Genomic DNA, 15,728 nt, shown 5'->3' with positions numbered 1-15,728 from the left:
CGCCAGGCTCAGGCGCCGTAGTAGCACGCCGTTCGCGTGGTGTCACTAGGCTTAGCGTGCTTCACACCGAAGCCAGACCAAAAGTGCTTTGAGCCTAGTCACGGTTTACTATGAAAGGACTAACCCCATCACCAGTTCACCATCACACAATAACCTCTAATAAAATAAACATAAAATTGATTTCCACAATGCCTTAGATGATGAAGCACGCGGAAAAGTAGGCCAAGCGAACGCACCACCTCGCACTGACGGCTGTGGCTCGCGCGCTTGGCGCGCCGCTAAGAACAGTCGGTCAGTCAAGCGCCAGATCTTCTGAGGATCTTGATCTTAACTTAGAATCATGTGACGTCTGCCAGCAAACTTACCTAGCAACCCGTTTTGCTTTATGCGGTTAATTCATGCCAGTCGTCTGGTGCGCGTCCAGTCATCCATACTTTCAATGTATCATGTATTTGAAAGATTTGCCAGGGCTGCGTTAATTCGTCATGAAAATGTATGCCACAGCATAAAAAAGGGACACATTATCGGGGCTCTGCTGTAGTCGGGACAAATTTTACACGAAAATGCCGGTCCTGTGTAGAAGCAGCGCCCAATCAAAACCGTGAAGAAATTGTGCGGCCCTTACATTAGTATATACAGTAATTCCTTGCTTCCGTCGGGATTTCTCTCTCATGTCCAACAATGCCGCGCGACGACACCGGCTTTTCTGCGACAAAGGTCCTTTAATGCTGTCGCGTTAGTGTATTGTAGCTTATTGGTAATAGTAATAATTATAATTATTCGTTTTTAAGAAAAAGAATAGTATAGGCAAGTGTGTGAGATTCAATTCTGATGTTAATGCAAAGAATTGTGAGAAAATCATCTGTTATCTATTTCCAGTTCCAACTCACTTCCGCCTACTTCACTGCTTTACTGCAGTTGCTGTGCTCGTATCACTTGTTCTACTAATTTAGTTGTGCTTCGACATCGCTGCTTGTACTGCATCATGGGGGGGGCGATATGAAGGGCAGTCTTTCACCCTGCACTCCAACTCCGTGGATGCAGCATCTTCTCCTGCTAACCACAGGTAGATTTTTGCTCGAGGGAACAAAGGGACGACAAGACGTTAACACTCATATGCTATTTATAACATTTGCAAATAATACACGTAGTGGCCCAGCTAGCTACTAAACATCGGGGCATTCCTTGGAAATAGAAGGCTACATAAGAAGGGCTTTTGAGAAGGGGCGCGACTGGCTGTATTGGCAGCGAATGTTTGCTCGCATTGAGAATGGTGGCGGAGTCTTCCCGTGCACGCCGCATTCTTGTGGCAGTGCCATCCCCGGCCTGGGCGTTTGCTGGGAGAGGCGGCAAGAGCGCGCGTTTGCAGTGCTCTCTTCGCTGCCGGGAACCCGAAGTCTAGCGGCAGAGTGCAGGATCTTCCCATGTACCTGCTGCTGGAGGCGGCGAGAGCATCCGGCAGCCAAAATCTCTCGCGACGCTGGCAGGATCCCCAAGAGACTCACTGGGTCCACAGAGTTCCGAGTAGCCATCTAGATGGCACTTCTGTCATTGTTTTTGCTACCCCCAGGAGGGAGCTTAACCCTCGCCCAGCGACTGCTGTCCCCCAACGCTTAATGGTGATGATGGTTGGCTGCGTTGAGACGGAGAGGGAAAAAGTTTTCCACAATCATCATTGTGCTATCATGGTTAATATGCCGGTATAAGCCAACTGTTGTGCATATGTGCTGCAGCCAGTTTCAAGTGCGTTTAAACAAATTTTAATAGTTAACATTAGTCATTATTCATTCGCTTCTTGCCATACTACGAAGTGCCGAAACATGTGAAGTTGAGTAGATGGTAGATGCATTTGCCTCGCAGTGTGTAAAAGCCTGTCAGTGGGCTAGCAAAGCACCTATAAATGCCACTGTGCACATAGTGCACCTGAACACACTGCACAGCATGCTAAGCTAAGCCGCCGTGGCGGCTGAGTGGTTATGGCGCTCGGCTGCTTGCCCGAAAGACGCGGGTTCAATCCCAGCCGCGGCGGTAGAACTTCAATGGAGGCGAAATTCTAGAGGCCTGTGTACTGTGCGATGTCAGTGCACATTAGAGAACCCCAGGTGGTCGAAATTTCCGGAGCCCTTCACTACGGCGTCTCTCATAGCCCGAGTCGCTTTGAGACGTTAAACCCCCATAAACCATAGCATGCTAAGCCTCCTCCCAAATTTGTTATTTTGGTTGCACTACAGGTCGCATTTTGTACGTACATAGCAAAGCAAAGTTGAGGCTACGCGTTGATCTTGCAATGATGTGCAATCGGTGATGTCGAAGCACAAATAAATTTTTTAGAATAAGTGATATCAACAAAGTGACCGCAATAAAGCAATCGAGCAGAGAGAGAGTAGGAACCATAAGTAGTGGTACCGGATGATTTTCCCATGATTCTTTGCATTGACTTCAAAAACGCACCTCGCCCATTGAAAGCACCAAAGCTGCTTTAGTCTTTTAGTGCAGTACCTGGGAGAGGAGCATGTACAATGTGTAGTGATCTGTCCAACGCCTGTGTCCTGCTTGCTATAGTCTGATACAACACAAAAATGAAGCAGCAAATGCACGTTAAAGGGGGACCTCCAGCCAATGGCGTAGACTGATTCTCGTGATGTCTTAGTTCATCCCTTTTGACCTGCTATTGTGAAATCGCATGGGGTGGCAGATGAAAGGGGGTTGAAAATCAGTCAGTGCCATTGGCTGGAGGGTCTCCTTTGAGGGGAATCTGCCACTACGTTCTTGAGTTGTATCTGACTACAGTTTACTATTTTTCTTTCCTTTTTGCATCTAGCTGAACGAATTGTGCCAAGTGTAAATAAGCAGTATTTTATCTTGAAACAATGCAGGGCTCCTATCAGCAGTGTTGCTGCCACTGAGAGAACTTCTAATAATTACACAGCTCTGGAACGGGGCAGCTGTAAATGCTAATTTGACTGCTTGCATCAGTGGTGGGATTCTGAATTTTTCCATATGTAGATTAGCATTTGTGTGCCATTTGCAGTACCATCAAAGTTGCACCATGTGGCATCAACCGTGCTGTGAAGAAACTTGTGCAAAGTAAAGTTCCCGACCTGGGCCATCTGCGGGACATCAGTGAGTATGTGGACCAGGGAGGCCTATCAGAAAGTGAAGCTGAACTGGATGGTGCTTCGAATCAAGTTGTTCTGCCTCAGAAGATTTCCAGCAGGGGCAACACACTCAATCAACAGAGTTCTGTCCGGTGAGCACTCACTTGTTGCCATATGGACAATGTTCTGTATTGCATTCCAAGTGCAGAAAGATATCAGGTGGCCTTTGAAAACTTCTTCAGTACAAAAACTGGCGCTCTGGTGCAAACAGTTAGTGTCTGAGCTGGGTTATGCTGGGGGCGATTCTATTCCTGTTTTGTGTCTGCTCTGTCACTGAGTTAAAGGCTGAAATGCATATAATTATGCTTAATATATTCAATCACTGTATAGCCTTGGCGTACTGTAAAAACCTTGATAATTCGAACTCGACATCCCCGATTAATAAAAAAACTTCTGTGGTCCTGTAGTGTCTAATACAAATTTGACCGGATAATTCGAACTGGAGGCCTGCACCAGCCCGGTTAATTCGAAGATCTGAGGTGCTGTGCGAGGATGTCCGATCCCGATTTCGCAGCGAAGCGATGAAATGGCGGCCTGTCGGAGCTGCGAGGTAGCACCACAGAGTGATGCCGATGCTTGATGTGTGAAACACAAAGAACCAGTCTATGGTATGGCTTGCGGACCACCGAAGCATGTGCCTGCACTTGTCTCACAACCACGACGGGCTGACTGTGTCCAATGCCGGCTAGCACCGTTTCTTTGAGTGTTGTGTTAGGTTTAGAGGGTCAGGTTACAGGTTACACAGTCGCATGTAAGTCGACCTTTCTTCGGAAAAACAGCCATGCGATATCAGCCTGAGGTAGTTTTGGACGAGTGACGGGTAGTATGCGTCACTTGCCGGTGTCTGTTTACAGCATGACATGAGGCTTCAGGTATCAGAAAAGGCCGTAAATTAGTATGCAAATCGGTTCCGCTGAAGAAAATTCAAATTTCGCGCCGTTTACCTTTATTTGCTAGCGCTGGCGATTGCTTCCTCGGACGAGCGATTAGTAGGGGCAAGAGTGAACTTCCAATAATCTGCAAGGCATGCATCGCACGGAAAGTTTTCCGTTCAGTTTGTCACTTTAGTCAGTCGGGCTGCGCGAGCATGTATGGAAGACAGGATGGAGTGCAATTTTTTCGTTTTTATCTCCATTAGTTTCAGACTTTTGTTTTGTGATTGCATCGTTAAACTTTTTTTGTTCGTGCACTTGCCACGATTCCATCCCATTGGAAACTACAAAATATAGTGTGGTGGCGGGATGATGAGGGAGGAGGGAAGAATTGGGGGAGGGGGTGCATCGAGTTGTATTTGGAGTTATTTATTATTATTATTATTATTATTATTATTATTATTATTATTATTATTATTATTATTATTATTATTACACGGTAGTATATGATAATCGTGACGTTTGTCCAATGTAGGTAGTGTGTTCCCGCAAGAAAATTTTTTGCCTGGGTCTCATTTTTTTTTGCTATGCTCGGTTAATTTGAAAACCCGGTTAATTCTAACATATTTTGTGGCTTCAGTGACTTCGAATTAACGAGGTATTACTGTATCTTGTAAATCTCGGCATTGAGGATCTTTCAATCTTGGCACAGATGCGTGCTGAAGCATCCCCTCTCGTCTCCTCGTCTTCTACCTACAACCTTTGTCCGTAAAGTTTCGAGACTGATTTATTTTCTTCTCTAGGAATGATTCCCCAAAACAAATGTTGGTGCATATGCGTCGCGCCATCTTTTCGGGCTAACCTGAGCTATTTATGTCAATTGCTGTGGCAGCCACTAGATGGCGCTACAGGTAGAAAAATATGTTGTCAGTAGTCGTTTGCATATTCTACTGTGAGTGAATGTGGAGAGATGGACGTCCACCTCGAACAGCGTGTAAACATAAAATTCTGTGTGAAGCTTGGCAAGACAGCCACACAGACATATGAGCTCTTTCTTGATGCTTACGGCAACGAGACATTATTGCGGGCGCGAGTTTTCAAGTGGCACAAGAGGTTCGTTTCGGGGAGAACGTCGGTGGAAGATGACGCAAGGCAGGGGCGCCCTTCAACCTCGCGAAATGAAAACAACGCGGCTCGGATCAGGGAAATCGTACAGCAAGACCGCACCATTACAGTCCGCATGCTACCAGATGCTCTGTACATTAGTAAGACAACATGCTACCAAATTTTGCGTGAGAACTTGGGGAAACGAAAGCTGAATGCCAGACTTGTGCCGCACTCCCTCACACAGGATCAGAAGTGCATGCAGGCATCAGTGAGCACTGATTTGCTCTCTGAGGCAGAGAAGGATGCTGCATTCGTCAGCATCATGCTGAAGAAGAAACATGGTGTTTTGAATATGATCCGCAAACAAAGAGGCAGAGCGCCGAATGGTGGTCCACAAGCTCTCTGGCGTCGAGAAAGGCGCGGCGACAGAAGACCTAAACAGGCGATGCTGATAGTTTTTTTCGATGCCAGAGGTGTCATACACCACGAGTTCGTCACAACGGCAGACGGTGAATCAGGAGTTTTATATCTGCATGCTGCAACACATGTGTGATGCACTGCGACGCCGTCGCCCTGACTTGGGCATCTGGACAGTGGAGCCTTCTCCACGATAATGCAAGGCCGCACACTGCTCTCAGCGTGACAAAATTTCTCGCTAAGCACAGCAATACTGTATTTCCCCATCCGCCGTACTCGCCTGACCTCTCCCCATGTGATTTTTTCCTGTTTCCTCGTGTGAAGAGAGCCCTAAAAGGTCTCTGGATGGGGAGCGTGGAGGCCATTCAGGACACCATGACAAAGAAGCGTTTTCCAACTGTTTCCAAGACCTCAAGAAGCGTTGGAAGCTGTGTACAGACTGCAAGAGAGGCTATTTGCGAAGGGTGCTGCACAAATGATTTCAATTTTAAACGCATTTTTTTTAATGGACTGTCTCGGAACTTTACGGAGTAAGGTTGTAGTTGTACTGTGTGGCACATTGCCTCTTGTTCATTACTTTGGCTTCCACTAGTTCAAACTTCACTTTATTTGCACATTTGTATGCTTTTCGAATTCCAGGTGCATTGTGTGCTTTAAATTTTTGAAAAAATTTCTAAAGTGTGTTGTAAAAAAATTTCATTTCTTTCCCTTTGCAATTATGTGTTAGGATGGTTGAACTGGGCCCACGAATGAAGCTTAAGTTGGTGAAGATTGAGGAAGGCCTGATGACTGGGGAAGTGATGTACCATGCATTAGTCCAAAGGACCCCTGAGGAGATTAAGGCACTCCGTGAGCGGCGATTGAAGCTCAAGTAAGTGTGAAGCTAAGTGTTGGTATTTCAGATTTCACATACCATGCTGCAGTGCTTAATGTTCTGTAATGAACACAGACTAAAAGTACCACTAGTGGTATCAGTGCTTATGTGAAGAGCATGAAGCTGATTTCAATGGCTATTTACAAAGGATATTAGGTCTCCCTTGTCACGGTGTTCAATGTCTGGTATATTGCAAGGACTTTGATGCTGTCACGTGACGAAGTGCAGCAATATGATTGCGATGCCAAACTAGTGTGCCAAAAGGCTGAACAGGCTTCATTATGACAAAATTGAAGTAATCGGTATCAAGCCTGCACCCAAAGTCCATTCTTTTTTCTAGAGCAAAATTTGGTTCTCAAGCACTTCATCAGCCTGCAGTAATCACCAGCATTGCATCACACAAGTGTAGTGACGAGCTCGAACAGTTGCTCAGATTTTCTCTAAAATCCCTCATCCAGCCAGAAAAATGCTGGACACTGTTCTGATCGTGCCCGTTGTCTTGGCAATGGCAGGTCATTAAAAAGAAAAGGAAAAGCGAAGCACACTAGGATCTTGTCGAGTCACCTTGAAGTGCAAAGGGCAGGGCAGAAATGTGTATTGTGCAGACAGTCACCAGTGGTGTTGGGTTTTGCATCCTTGCTCAGCCAAAAGAGGGGATTGTGGTGAAGGCAGCTTACTAGCATGAAATTTGGCATCGGTTTTGGGGCTCACTTCTTTGCTCTACCAAAACGGTTGATGGCACTTATCAGAAGGCTGAGAAACGTGTGGGTCCACTGAAACCGACACTGTTTTTTCTGGATTGCTGTTGAGTGCTGTGTAGATGTGATGTGTGTGTTTGTTGCTTTTTTTTTTCCCGGCTTACTTTTGCAATGATCTCTCAGCTGAAGAAGTCCATTGGTTCCAATTGTAATTTATCGATTGGGACTAGTTAGGTTTTTGGGCACCAATTGGACACACTTCCAATTGGTTTCAGTGGCGTCAAAAATCAGTTGGGTCCAAGTGGAACCAATTAATTTTCTCCCAGGACCATTGGGGAACATTCTGCCTTGTGCCAATGTTTTACAGGAAAATTGAAATTATGAGAATTTCACACTGTTAGGGAAGTGAAGCCAAACAAACCATCACAAAAGCATCACACAAGGAACATATACTCAGTACATATCCACAGAACACACTTGCTTCCACATATACTCCATTAACGGGGCCCTCCTGCTGGACCCAGCGACGCTTGTCCATTTAGCAAAATTATTTCATTTACTCACGCCCGCAGTGGGGGTGGAAATGATGAAAACAATTCAGCAGGTAATGCTGCTAATATCTTCAACAGAAACATCTTTAGTTCACTGTTGTATGTCAATAATGAGCAATATGTAACTGTGAATTTGGACCCAATTAAAACATAATATTGAACCAAGGCTGAATGGTGGGCCAGTTGGTATGATATGTCGAAGAATAATTATTACCAGCCGAAAAAAGACGAGGGACAAGAGGAGAACCTACACAGGACAAGGTCGTGTGTAGGTTCTCCTCTTGTCCCTCGTCTTTTTTCGGCTGGTAATAATTATTCTTCTATACTATTGAACCTTCCAAATGGCTCATTTTTTTTTGTTTGCAATGCTCAAGGCATTCCATGTGGAGTTGGAGCTTCCAATTGCTTGAAAGAACACAACTGTGAATTTAATAATTGGAAAGTCTAATTGGCAGCCAATTTTTTTACTAGGACACCGAGCAGCTGAAACCTCTGTAACCCATTGGAATGTCCAATTGGAATCTCAAGAACCAATTGGATTTATTCAGTTGGACAAGCTGCAGCCAATTGGAACCCAGTGACTCCAACTGGTTCCAGTTAACATCAGTTGACAAAACCAGCAGGACAAGCTGCTGCCAATTAGAACCCAGTAACTCCAATTGGTTCCAGTTAATACCACTTGGCAAGACCAAATGAACAAGCTGCTGTTAATTGGAACCCAGTAACTCCAGTTGGTTCCACTTAATACCAGTTGGAATTCCAATTGGAACGAATGGACTTTTTCAGCTGGGCTGAGATGGGGAAAAGGTGGAAAGATTGACAATTGGCTCATACCAAATTGAACTTGTAACAATGGTATGCATGTATGCAGTAAAAAGCCTGGTAGAGATTGCTTATCAGTAGCTGGATTGCTTGTGTGTCGCACACATGCTCTACACATGTGATTGTATATCTACTACATTCATTTTGCTGCTCCAGATTGGGAAGACAGCTGAAATTGCTGAAATTGTAGTGAAAAACAAAGCAAGAAAGCCTGAACACTGGCAAACTTGGCATGCTTTCCTTAGAATGTTCTTTTCAAAAATGGACCCTTATTTCTGCTCCTGGTAAAGAAATGTGGTTCAAGATGCTGGGTACTTCAATAAATTGAGCAACTCTACGTAGTGCAAGATACTCCAGAAAGCCTGCGCTGCAGAAGTTCCTGCATACAATGGCGCCTTATGTGCATCAGCTGGGGAGGCCTCGATTTCAGCACAACACAAAGCCATGAGTTCATTTTCTGGGGGCGAACAAATTGGTGCAGAGCTGCAGTTGTGCCTCATTGGGACAGAGTCTGGCCTTGCCAGAACATAGTGCCTTGTTATATTTCAAGTGGGCCAGCCGCTCAAGTGTGTTTGGAAAACACTGTTTCCTATCCAGCCCCTCGCCCCAAAATTTCAATGCCCCGGCTCTGGTTCACGAAAAGCTATACTAGTTTTGGCTTTCGAAGCAGAAAGCTTCACTACGCCAGCTTTTCAAGCTGTCAGCAAGGCCTCAGCGGTGCTGCAAGTTTGACCTTGAATGTAGCTAGAGGTCAAACAAGGAAATGATGCCTGTCTCACATATCTTGGGGGACACCTGAACACATAAGGGAAGGAAAATGAAATGAAGATTGGTTCACATATCTCAGGGGACACAGATCACTGTAAGGGAAGGAAAGTGAAATAAAGTTGGTTATAAGGAAAGGAAATGAGGCCTGTGTCACATAGGTATCTCTGTGGACACCTCGTGCTCGGGTGTCCACCAGAACTGTGCTATACTAAGGGAATCACTGTAAGGGAAGGAAAGTGAAATAAAGTTGGTTTTAAGAAGAGGAAATGAGGCCTGTCTCACATATCTCTGTAGACTTTCTGTGCTCCCTCGGGTGTCCACCAGAACTGTGCTGTACTAAAGGAATCACTGTAAGGGAAGGAAAGTAAAATAAGGGTGGTTTTAAGGAAAGGAAATGTAAGGGGAGGAAAATGAAAGTTGGTTTTAAGAAAAGGAAATGATGCCTGCCTCACATTGGGCCATTTCCTTTCCCCCAATAAACAGTTTCTTTTTCAATTTGGCTTCCTAAAATTATATGCAGGGTTTGTGGGTCATTTAGAACTGGATTTGGTTCCATATCTCCGCATACAACGAACAATAATACAGTTGTAAATGTTACCGAAGCTATATTAAATATATACCATCTTATGTGAGCACCTGTAATGTTGTTTCGAAGAAAGCAAGATGTTTAACAAATAAAAAAAATGCCTACTACTGTGTGTGTGTGTCAGTATGGCTATCTATGGAACAAACATAGCCAGGGAGATGCAGCTTTTCGCTTTCGACCAGGGTTAACCAGACCTAAACCACCAGCAATTATTTTTCTTTTGTGGCCTAGAAAGGCCACCTCTTCAATAATGATACCTTCAACCTTTAGCAGCTTTATGCCTGGAAAAAAAGCTGTGACATTTTTCAGTTTGAGACCTTATGTGGGCTGAAAAAAGTGCCTGATTCACTGGGTCAAGTGGAAATGAAACCATTTGACCTGCTGACCAGATGAGCCCTACAGACCATGACTGTCCCTGTGAGCTTGTGCTTCTGAAGCTGCTGTGTATTGTGGCTTCACTCAGGCTGATGGCTGAATGCAGGTGGTGCATACGATGTTTGACATTGTAGCAGCATGTTGGCAGCACTCACTGTGCTGCTTTGTCCTGTTTCAATGGCACATGCTTGTCAAAATAGTGTTACATGAAAAAGTGGTGAACTGTGGCTGGCAGAGCATGTTCATGATCGGAAAAAGAAAAAAAAAAGGTTTTTGAGGAAAGGAAAAGGCGCAGTAATTGTCTCACATCTGGGTAATGGTAAGGAAAGGTGGGAGTGAAAGAAGAAATAGAGAAAGAGGTCCCGAAGTGGAGGGCTCTGGAGTAATTACGACCACCTGGGTGCACTGCAGTCTCCCAGCACATGGGCGCCTTTGCATTTCGCCTCCACTGAAATGCGGCTGCCATGGCCAGGTTCGAACCCGGGAACCCCGGCTCTATAGCCAATGATCGCCCTAACCACTGAGCCACCGTGGCGGGTCACATAATCAGGCACAGTTACTGAAATTTGCCTGAGGCCTTGTGTCATGTTTTTCATTTTGATGTAATCTCTGGCTTATCAAAACTTCTGTTCTTGCTAAAGATGACCTAGGTACGTGCTCTCTCAGGGCACTAATGTATCAATCTAGCTGTGATGTAGGGTTTTCCTTTTGAGTCCCTTTAAGAAATAAGATTACATCTTGTTGCGTTAACTATAATTGTATGTATAAGGTCTGTTTGATTTGGCTGCACTCACCGCAGCAGTTCAAGTGCAGCATTTTCATAATAGTCTTTTCAGTGTCCTTGGATGTCCCTATCCATTTCATTTCATAAAAAGGCATGCCTAGTTTAGTGCCAGTTTAGTGCCAATTCGTGGCAAGCTTGCTCTCACCAGTGTGGAAGTGCTGCAAGATGGTGGTGACCTTGTGTATCTAATACCCGTATCACACGGCACTCCTTGAAGGCCTGTCTAGCAAAGGCACATGCCTCTTTTCCCCAAAGAAGCAAAACTACAAAGGACCAGCGGCGCAGCTACACGGTAGAGCCCAAAGTTGAAACAGTCGTTGAGCTTTAGCATCTGTTGCTGTGCACAAGGTGGCTGAAGTGAGAGCTTTAAAAGAACTACTCACAGCTTCTCTCATGAGCAACAGCAGATTTTATCACCTTGGCCACCATGGGCACTCAGTGTTGCTGCCAGTTGCTGCAACATGACTGAAGGCGAAGGAATGATTTAATGGCTGGCAAGCCTAGTGCGAGCGAATCACCCCCGTGCCACTGCCCACTTAATCTTCTGCTACTGTGACATTACCTCGTGGTGAAAAGAGATTGTCCCAGTTGAAAGGTAGCAACGTAAATGATGAAGCGACAATGGGCATGGGCAGGAAAGGATAGAAGAAGGTGTATGGCTTGCTGCTGCGTTGGATGATGGGAAGGCCCAGGTGGATGCAAGCCTACAGAGCTTCAGGCCTTCCTGTCCCAAACAGCCGATGGAGGAGGCCCTTAGATGTGTCGAGTGGCAGGGCGAGGGTCAGCTTTGTGTTGTCTGGTATTCATGTCTTCTGAGCAGCACGAACACCTTAGCCAAGCAATTCGAAATTGAAATTTCTGCTCAGTGTGCGCTTTCCTGAGAGTTTGTCACTAAAGGTCTGAAGGAAGCTGGTATTATTGTCGATTAAACTGAATAGTTCTAGGATTCCTGCTTGGTTTTAGGCTTCTTGTTTTGGAACCTAAATTAGAACTATTAGCATTGCAGTTATTTCATCATACATAACTTAATGGCATTCTGCATTTCAGGAAGCTGAAGGAAAAGCGTAAGCGTGAGCAGGAAGAAAACAAGAAAAAAAAAGAAGCCTTGCAAAAACAACATGGTGATGAAGGGAGTGATGCGGATGTGGAAGCCGAGAGTGAAGAAGATGATGACCAAGAGTGGTACCGACATGAAGTAGGCGAAGATCCTGAAGAGGAAGGTGAGCTTCCGATGTGGTGTCGGCATGGTGTCATCTACTGTGGTCATGGTAAACCTACATGTGCTGGTAAACATGTGGATGTAGTGGAAGCTCAGTTGAGAACACTAGTATCACTTTTGCATTTGTCTCATTTTGTTTCTCAGATCATTAAGCATGTCCATGACTCATTGAACTGCTGTAGACAAAAATATGTTAGTTTTTTACCTTTGTTCCGATGTAATCAATTCTTGGACTAAAAAAAATTGTAAACCTTGCCAGCTGGAAACACAAAGTAGAAACATGCCATGTGCATGTTGGACTGCTGCAGTATATTTTTACAAGCTGCAACCCTAAAGAGCAGGTGTGTGTGAATATTAAAAATTTTAAATACAAATCGAATATGATATTCGGTCCATATTCGTATGAGAGAAATCGATATTCGGAAATTTCCAAATATTAGAAAATTTCCTAATATTCGCCAGCGATCGTATACCACTTTCATAAGTTGAGCCATGGCAAAGCCGCAATATCTGGGCAAATTATCTGACGATGGAGTTTAGAGTGCTAGGAAAACAATACAAATGTGTCCTCCTCACTTTCTTCTCTGGCGTTTATCGCGTGGACCGATTGCATTCGGCCGCTGCCAGACTGGACCTCGAGCGAAATTCCACAAGTGGGCTTTCCCACATATGGTGCCTGATAAGATGGCTGACCACCCGCTTCACAGCGAGAGCCCTCATACTCTCCAAGCATGACCTCCACCATCTTGTTTTGGTTAGTTATGATATGCAGGAAAGCCCACTTGCATAACTTTTCATGAGGCTCCCGAAGGAGCGAGTCAAGGTGTCACATTAGGGCAAGCGATCGTGTAAAAATCCCACCTATTGCATGGTGCATTGTGACCTGCACACCTCTTAAATGGTGTTCAAATGTGTAGGGGAATTCCACAGGTGGAGTAGATTTGCAATAAGGAAGTACTTACTCATTGGCATCCATCCAACAGCAACATTACGGCTACAGAGGAAAGCTTCCTTAGGAAGGAATTACTCTCTTATTAAAAATCTACTCCACCTTGAGGAATTTCCCTAAACATTTGACCAACACTGTTTCCACATCGAGTTATTGTTCAATTCGCTCTCACCCTACCATCAATGCTAGCCGTCCCGGTTAGCTCATTTGGTAGAGCGACTACTCCGGTGGCGCGGTGGTCCCGGGTTCGAACCGCAGACCAGGACGAAAAACGACGAAGTTTCTGAGAAAGCTGTATAGCTTTCCTCTGTAGCCGTATGGTTGCTTTTGGGTGGATGCCAGTGAATAATTACTCCCTTATTACCTCTTTAAGTGGGCATAATGGCAGGTGGGACAACAATAAGAGGGCCCCTGGTGCCTGGCCGCGTAGTTTCGGTTTCTGAACTTCGTCGTTAGCCGGCAACGATGGCAGCTGTCGGCCTGCGCATTCGCTCATCGTCCGAAACCAGCTTCGTGCTGGTTTCGCACCAACTGGCATGTCGCTGATAATTATTTTTGCTATTTAGAAGCAGTCTCGCCGTTCCGACACCATCGTGTTTTCCCCTCGCTTACGTCCGCGTAGTTCTTCCAGCATGCCGAAACTGAGTGTTCGGTGTTTGTGTGATGGAGTTTCCTCATAAGGCTCCACCGCATTTTTTATACTTTTTTTTTTTTCGGAGGGCTCAGAACAAATTATAAATCAACCTTCAGGTAATTCGGGCATTTCTTCCGGCCCCTTGAACACCGAATTAATGAGGTTTTACTAGCCATCATGTTATTTTTAGTTGCCAGTCATGTGCCATTTTATGGATATCATTTTACATGACCACATTACAGGTTGGATGCTGTTATGCTGTTTAATCAAGCAGTACACATTTCTGTGCTCATCATGCCTTTTATATGGTGCTGAGTCAGTCTGGTGTTGTTTATTTCGGTTGCAATGAGCATACACAGTTTTGGAAAACTAAGTGCCACAGCATTTGCCTGTATATCATTTCCTGAAATAATTTTTTCATAGTGAACACATATTCGATTTGATGTTTGAAGCCATTTTTTCTTTATATTCGTATTCGATTCGTATTTGAAAATTTCAATGTTTGCACACGCCTACTGAATAGTTCACTTTCATACTCTCATCATGGTATGCAGTGAACACCTCATACTCATTACAGGGACACTGAAGGCAACTCCATCCAATTATTGCTCTCAGTAAAACTTGATTCTCAGGCTCTTTCTGCCTATGCCGATGTTTGTCTGGCAGCAGAAGATGCATCTGTTGGCGAGAAAATTGCATTTCAAAATCTTCCCATCAGTTGATTTAAACTCATGTCGCCCTTTATTTACAAAAGAAGCGTGCACAGGAAAGAATGTAAGGAAAAGCTAGAGGGAGAGAAAGAGAGGAGACTTCCCGGTAATCTGCAGTGCTGCAGGTTGGAATACGAGGCATGCAGCTTTTTCCCCGAGTAGCCATGGGGATGAATGCAAAGCTGTGGCATCCCCAATCCCATGCCAGGAACTTCTCAGTGCCCACTATGTGACGGAGTGGATTGTGGAAAAAAAACTCACCTGAGCCGGGCGCTTGCATGTGTGCTCGCATCGTATGGGTGAGAAAGACCTTAGACTCGAGTGTCATATCGGTTGCTTGGCTTGATGTGCATATGTCAAGGGCATCATAGCTGTAAAAAGCCGGAACGTAAGCCAATAGATATTTCTGCCGCACAGCTTGCCTATGTGTAGCTTACGCTCATGGCATGTGCGCCCGTGCCGAGGCAGTAGCAAGACACTCGCATCGGGTCATGCCTTTAATACGGCACTGTGTAAAATCATATAGTAAGCCCATACAGAAATTTCATGCACACTAGAATAATGCAGTCAAGATAGCATTTAAAATAAACTGTGTTCGGATGGCACTGTACGCGGTTTTGTTAATTGTTAGCTCGTTCTTACTCAAAGCTCATTTCTCAGTCGTCAAGCACTAATATTATGACATAAATCAATGCACTTAAAGGCAGTATACTACAAGCTTCACAAGGCGCCAAGTACAAGCAAGGCCACAGGCCGAGAGTATCACGTATCATACGTTGAGGATCGTACAGTGATCAGCCTCCATGTAGCGTGAAGCGTGCGGTATGGTTTAGTGAAGCAAAACAGCACTATCGCCAATAGAAATGGAAAGATTCTGATAATATTGAAAGTCAGTTGAGCTGGAGTCAGTGCTTCAAGTGACTGCACGTTATTGCTAAAATTCACTTATCCCGCCTGGGCATTGGCAGTGAGCCTTGGTTACAGCTCCAGTCTTTTCTTAACTACTGCGTACATGAAGTAGTAGCCACCTTTCATTGATGGCAGGCATATACAGAAGCGGCGACCTCACTAACGGGGGATATTTCATTAAACAATACATCCCGTACATAACCCGCATCTTTGAAGCGATGGCTCTTGCTCAGCTGGCAATTGCACCGCATGCCAGGTAACTGAAGGTAGTGAAGAATTTTCTCTTCTGTGGGCA

At 45.0% G+C, this 15,728-nt stretch overlaps 1 protein-coding gene and 1 long non-coding RNA gene across 2 annotated transcripts in view; one reads left to right on the top strand and one right to left on the bottom strand.

Moving 5' to 3' along the window:
• The window catches only part of LOC144115149 (uncharacterized), a 43,189-nt gene that overhangs the window by 7,740 nt on the left and 19,721 nt on the right, over positions 1 to 15,728 (bottom strand). Inside the window, exons 2-3 of the long non-coding RNA XR_013311274.1 lie at positions 14,786 to 14,895; positions 9,550 to 9,615 (exon numbers count right to left, since the gene is read on the bottom strand). This is a non-coding gene — a long non-coding RNA (uncharacterized LOC144115149). The remainder of the gene's footprint in view (positions 1 to 9,549; positions 9,616 to 14,785; positions 14,896 to 15,728) is intronic.
• Positions 1 to 15,728, top strand: part of ppan (Brix domain-containing protein peter pan) — a 33,012-nt gene that overhangs the window by 13,903 nt on the left and 3,381 nt on the right. The window contains exons 5-7 of the mRNA XM_077649326.1: positions 3,032 to 3,250; positions 6,282 to 6,425; positions 12,060 to 12,232. Of these exons, the coding sequence (XP_077505452.1) occupies positions 3,032 to 3,250; positions 6,282 to 6,425; positions 12,060 to 12,232 (536 nt within the window). The remainder of the gene's footprint in view (positions 1 to 3,031; positions 3,251 to 6,281; positions 6,426 to 12,059; positions 12,233 to 15,728) is intronic.

This window comes from Amblyomma americanum, chromosome 1, assembly GCF_052857255.1.
Source record: "Amblyomma americanum isolate KBUSLIRL-KWMA chromosome 1, ASM5285725v1, whole genome shotgun sequence".
NCBI classification, from domain to species: Eukaryota; Metazoa; Arthropoda; class Arachnida; order Ixodida; family Ixodidae; genus Amblyomma; species Amblyomma americanum.
Note: the sequence above shows the minus strand (reverse complement) of the source record. Positions and strands in the feature narration are given on the sequence as shown.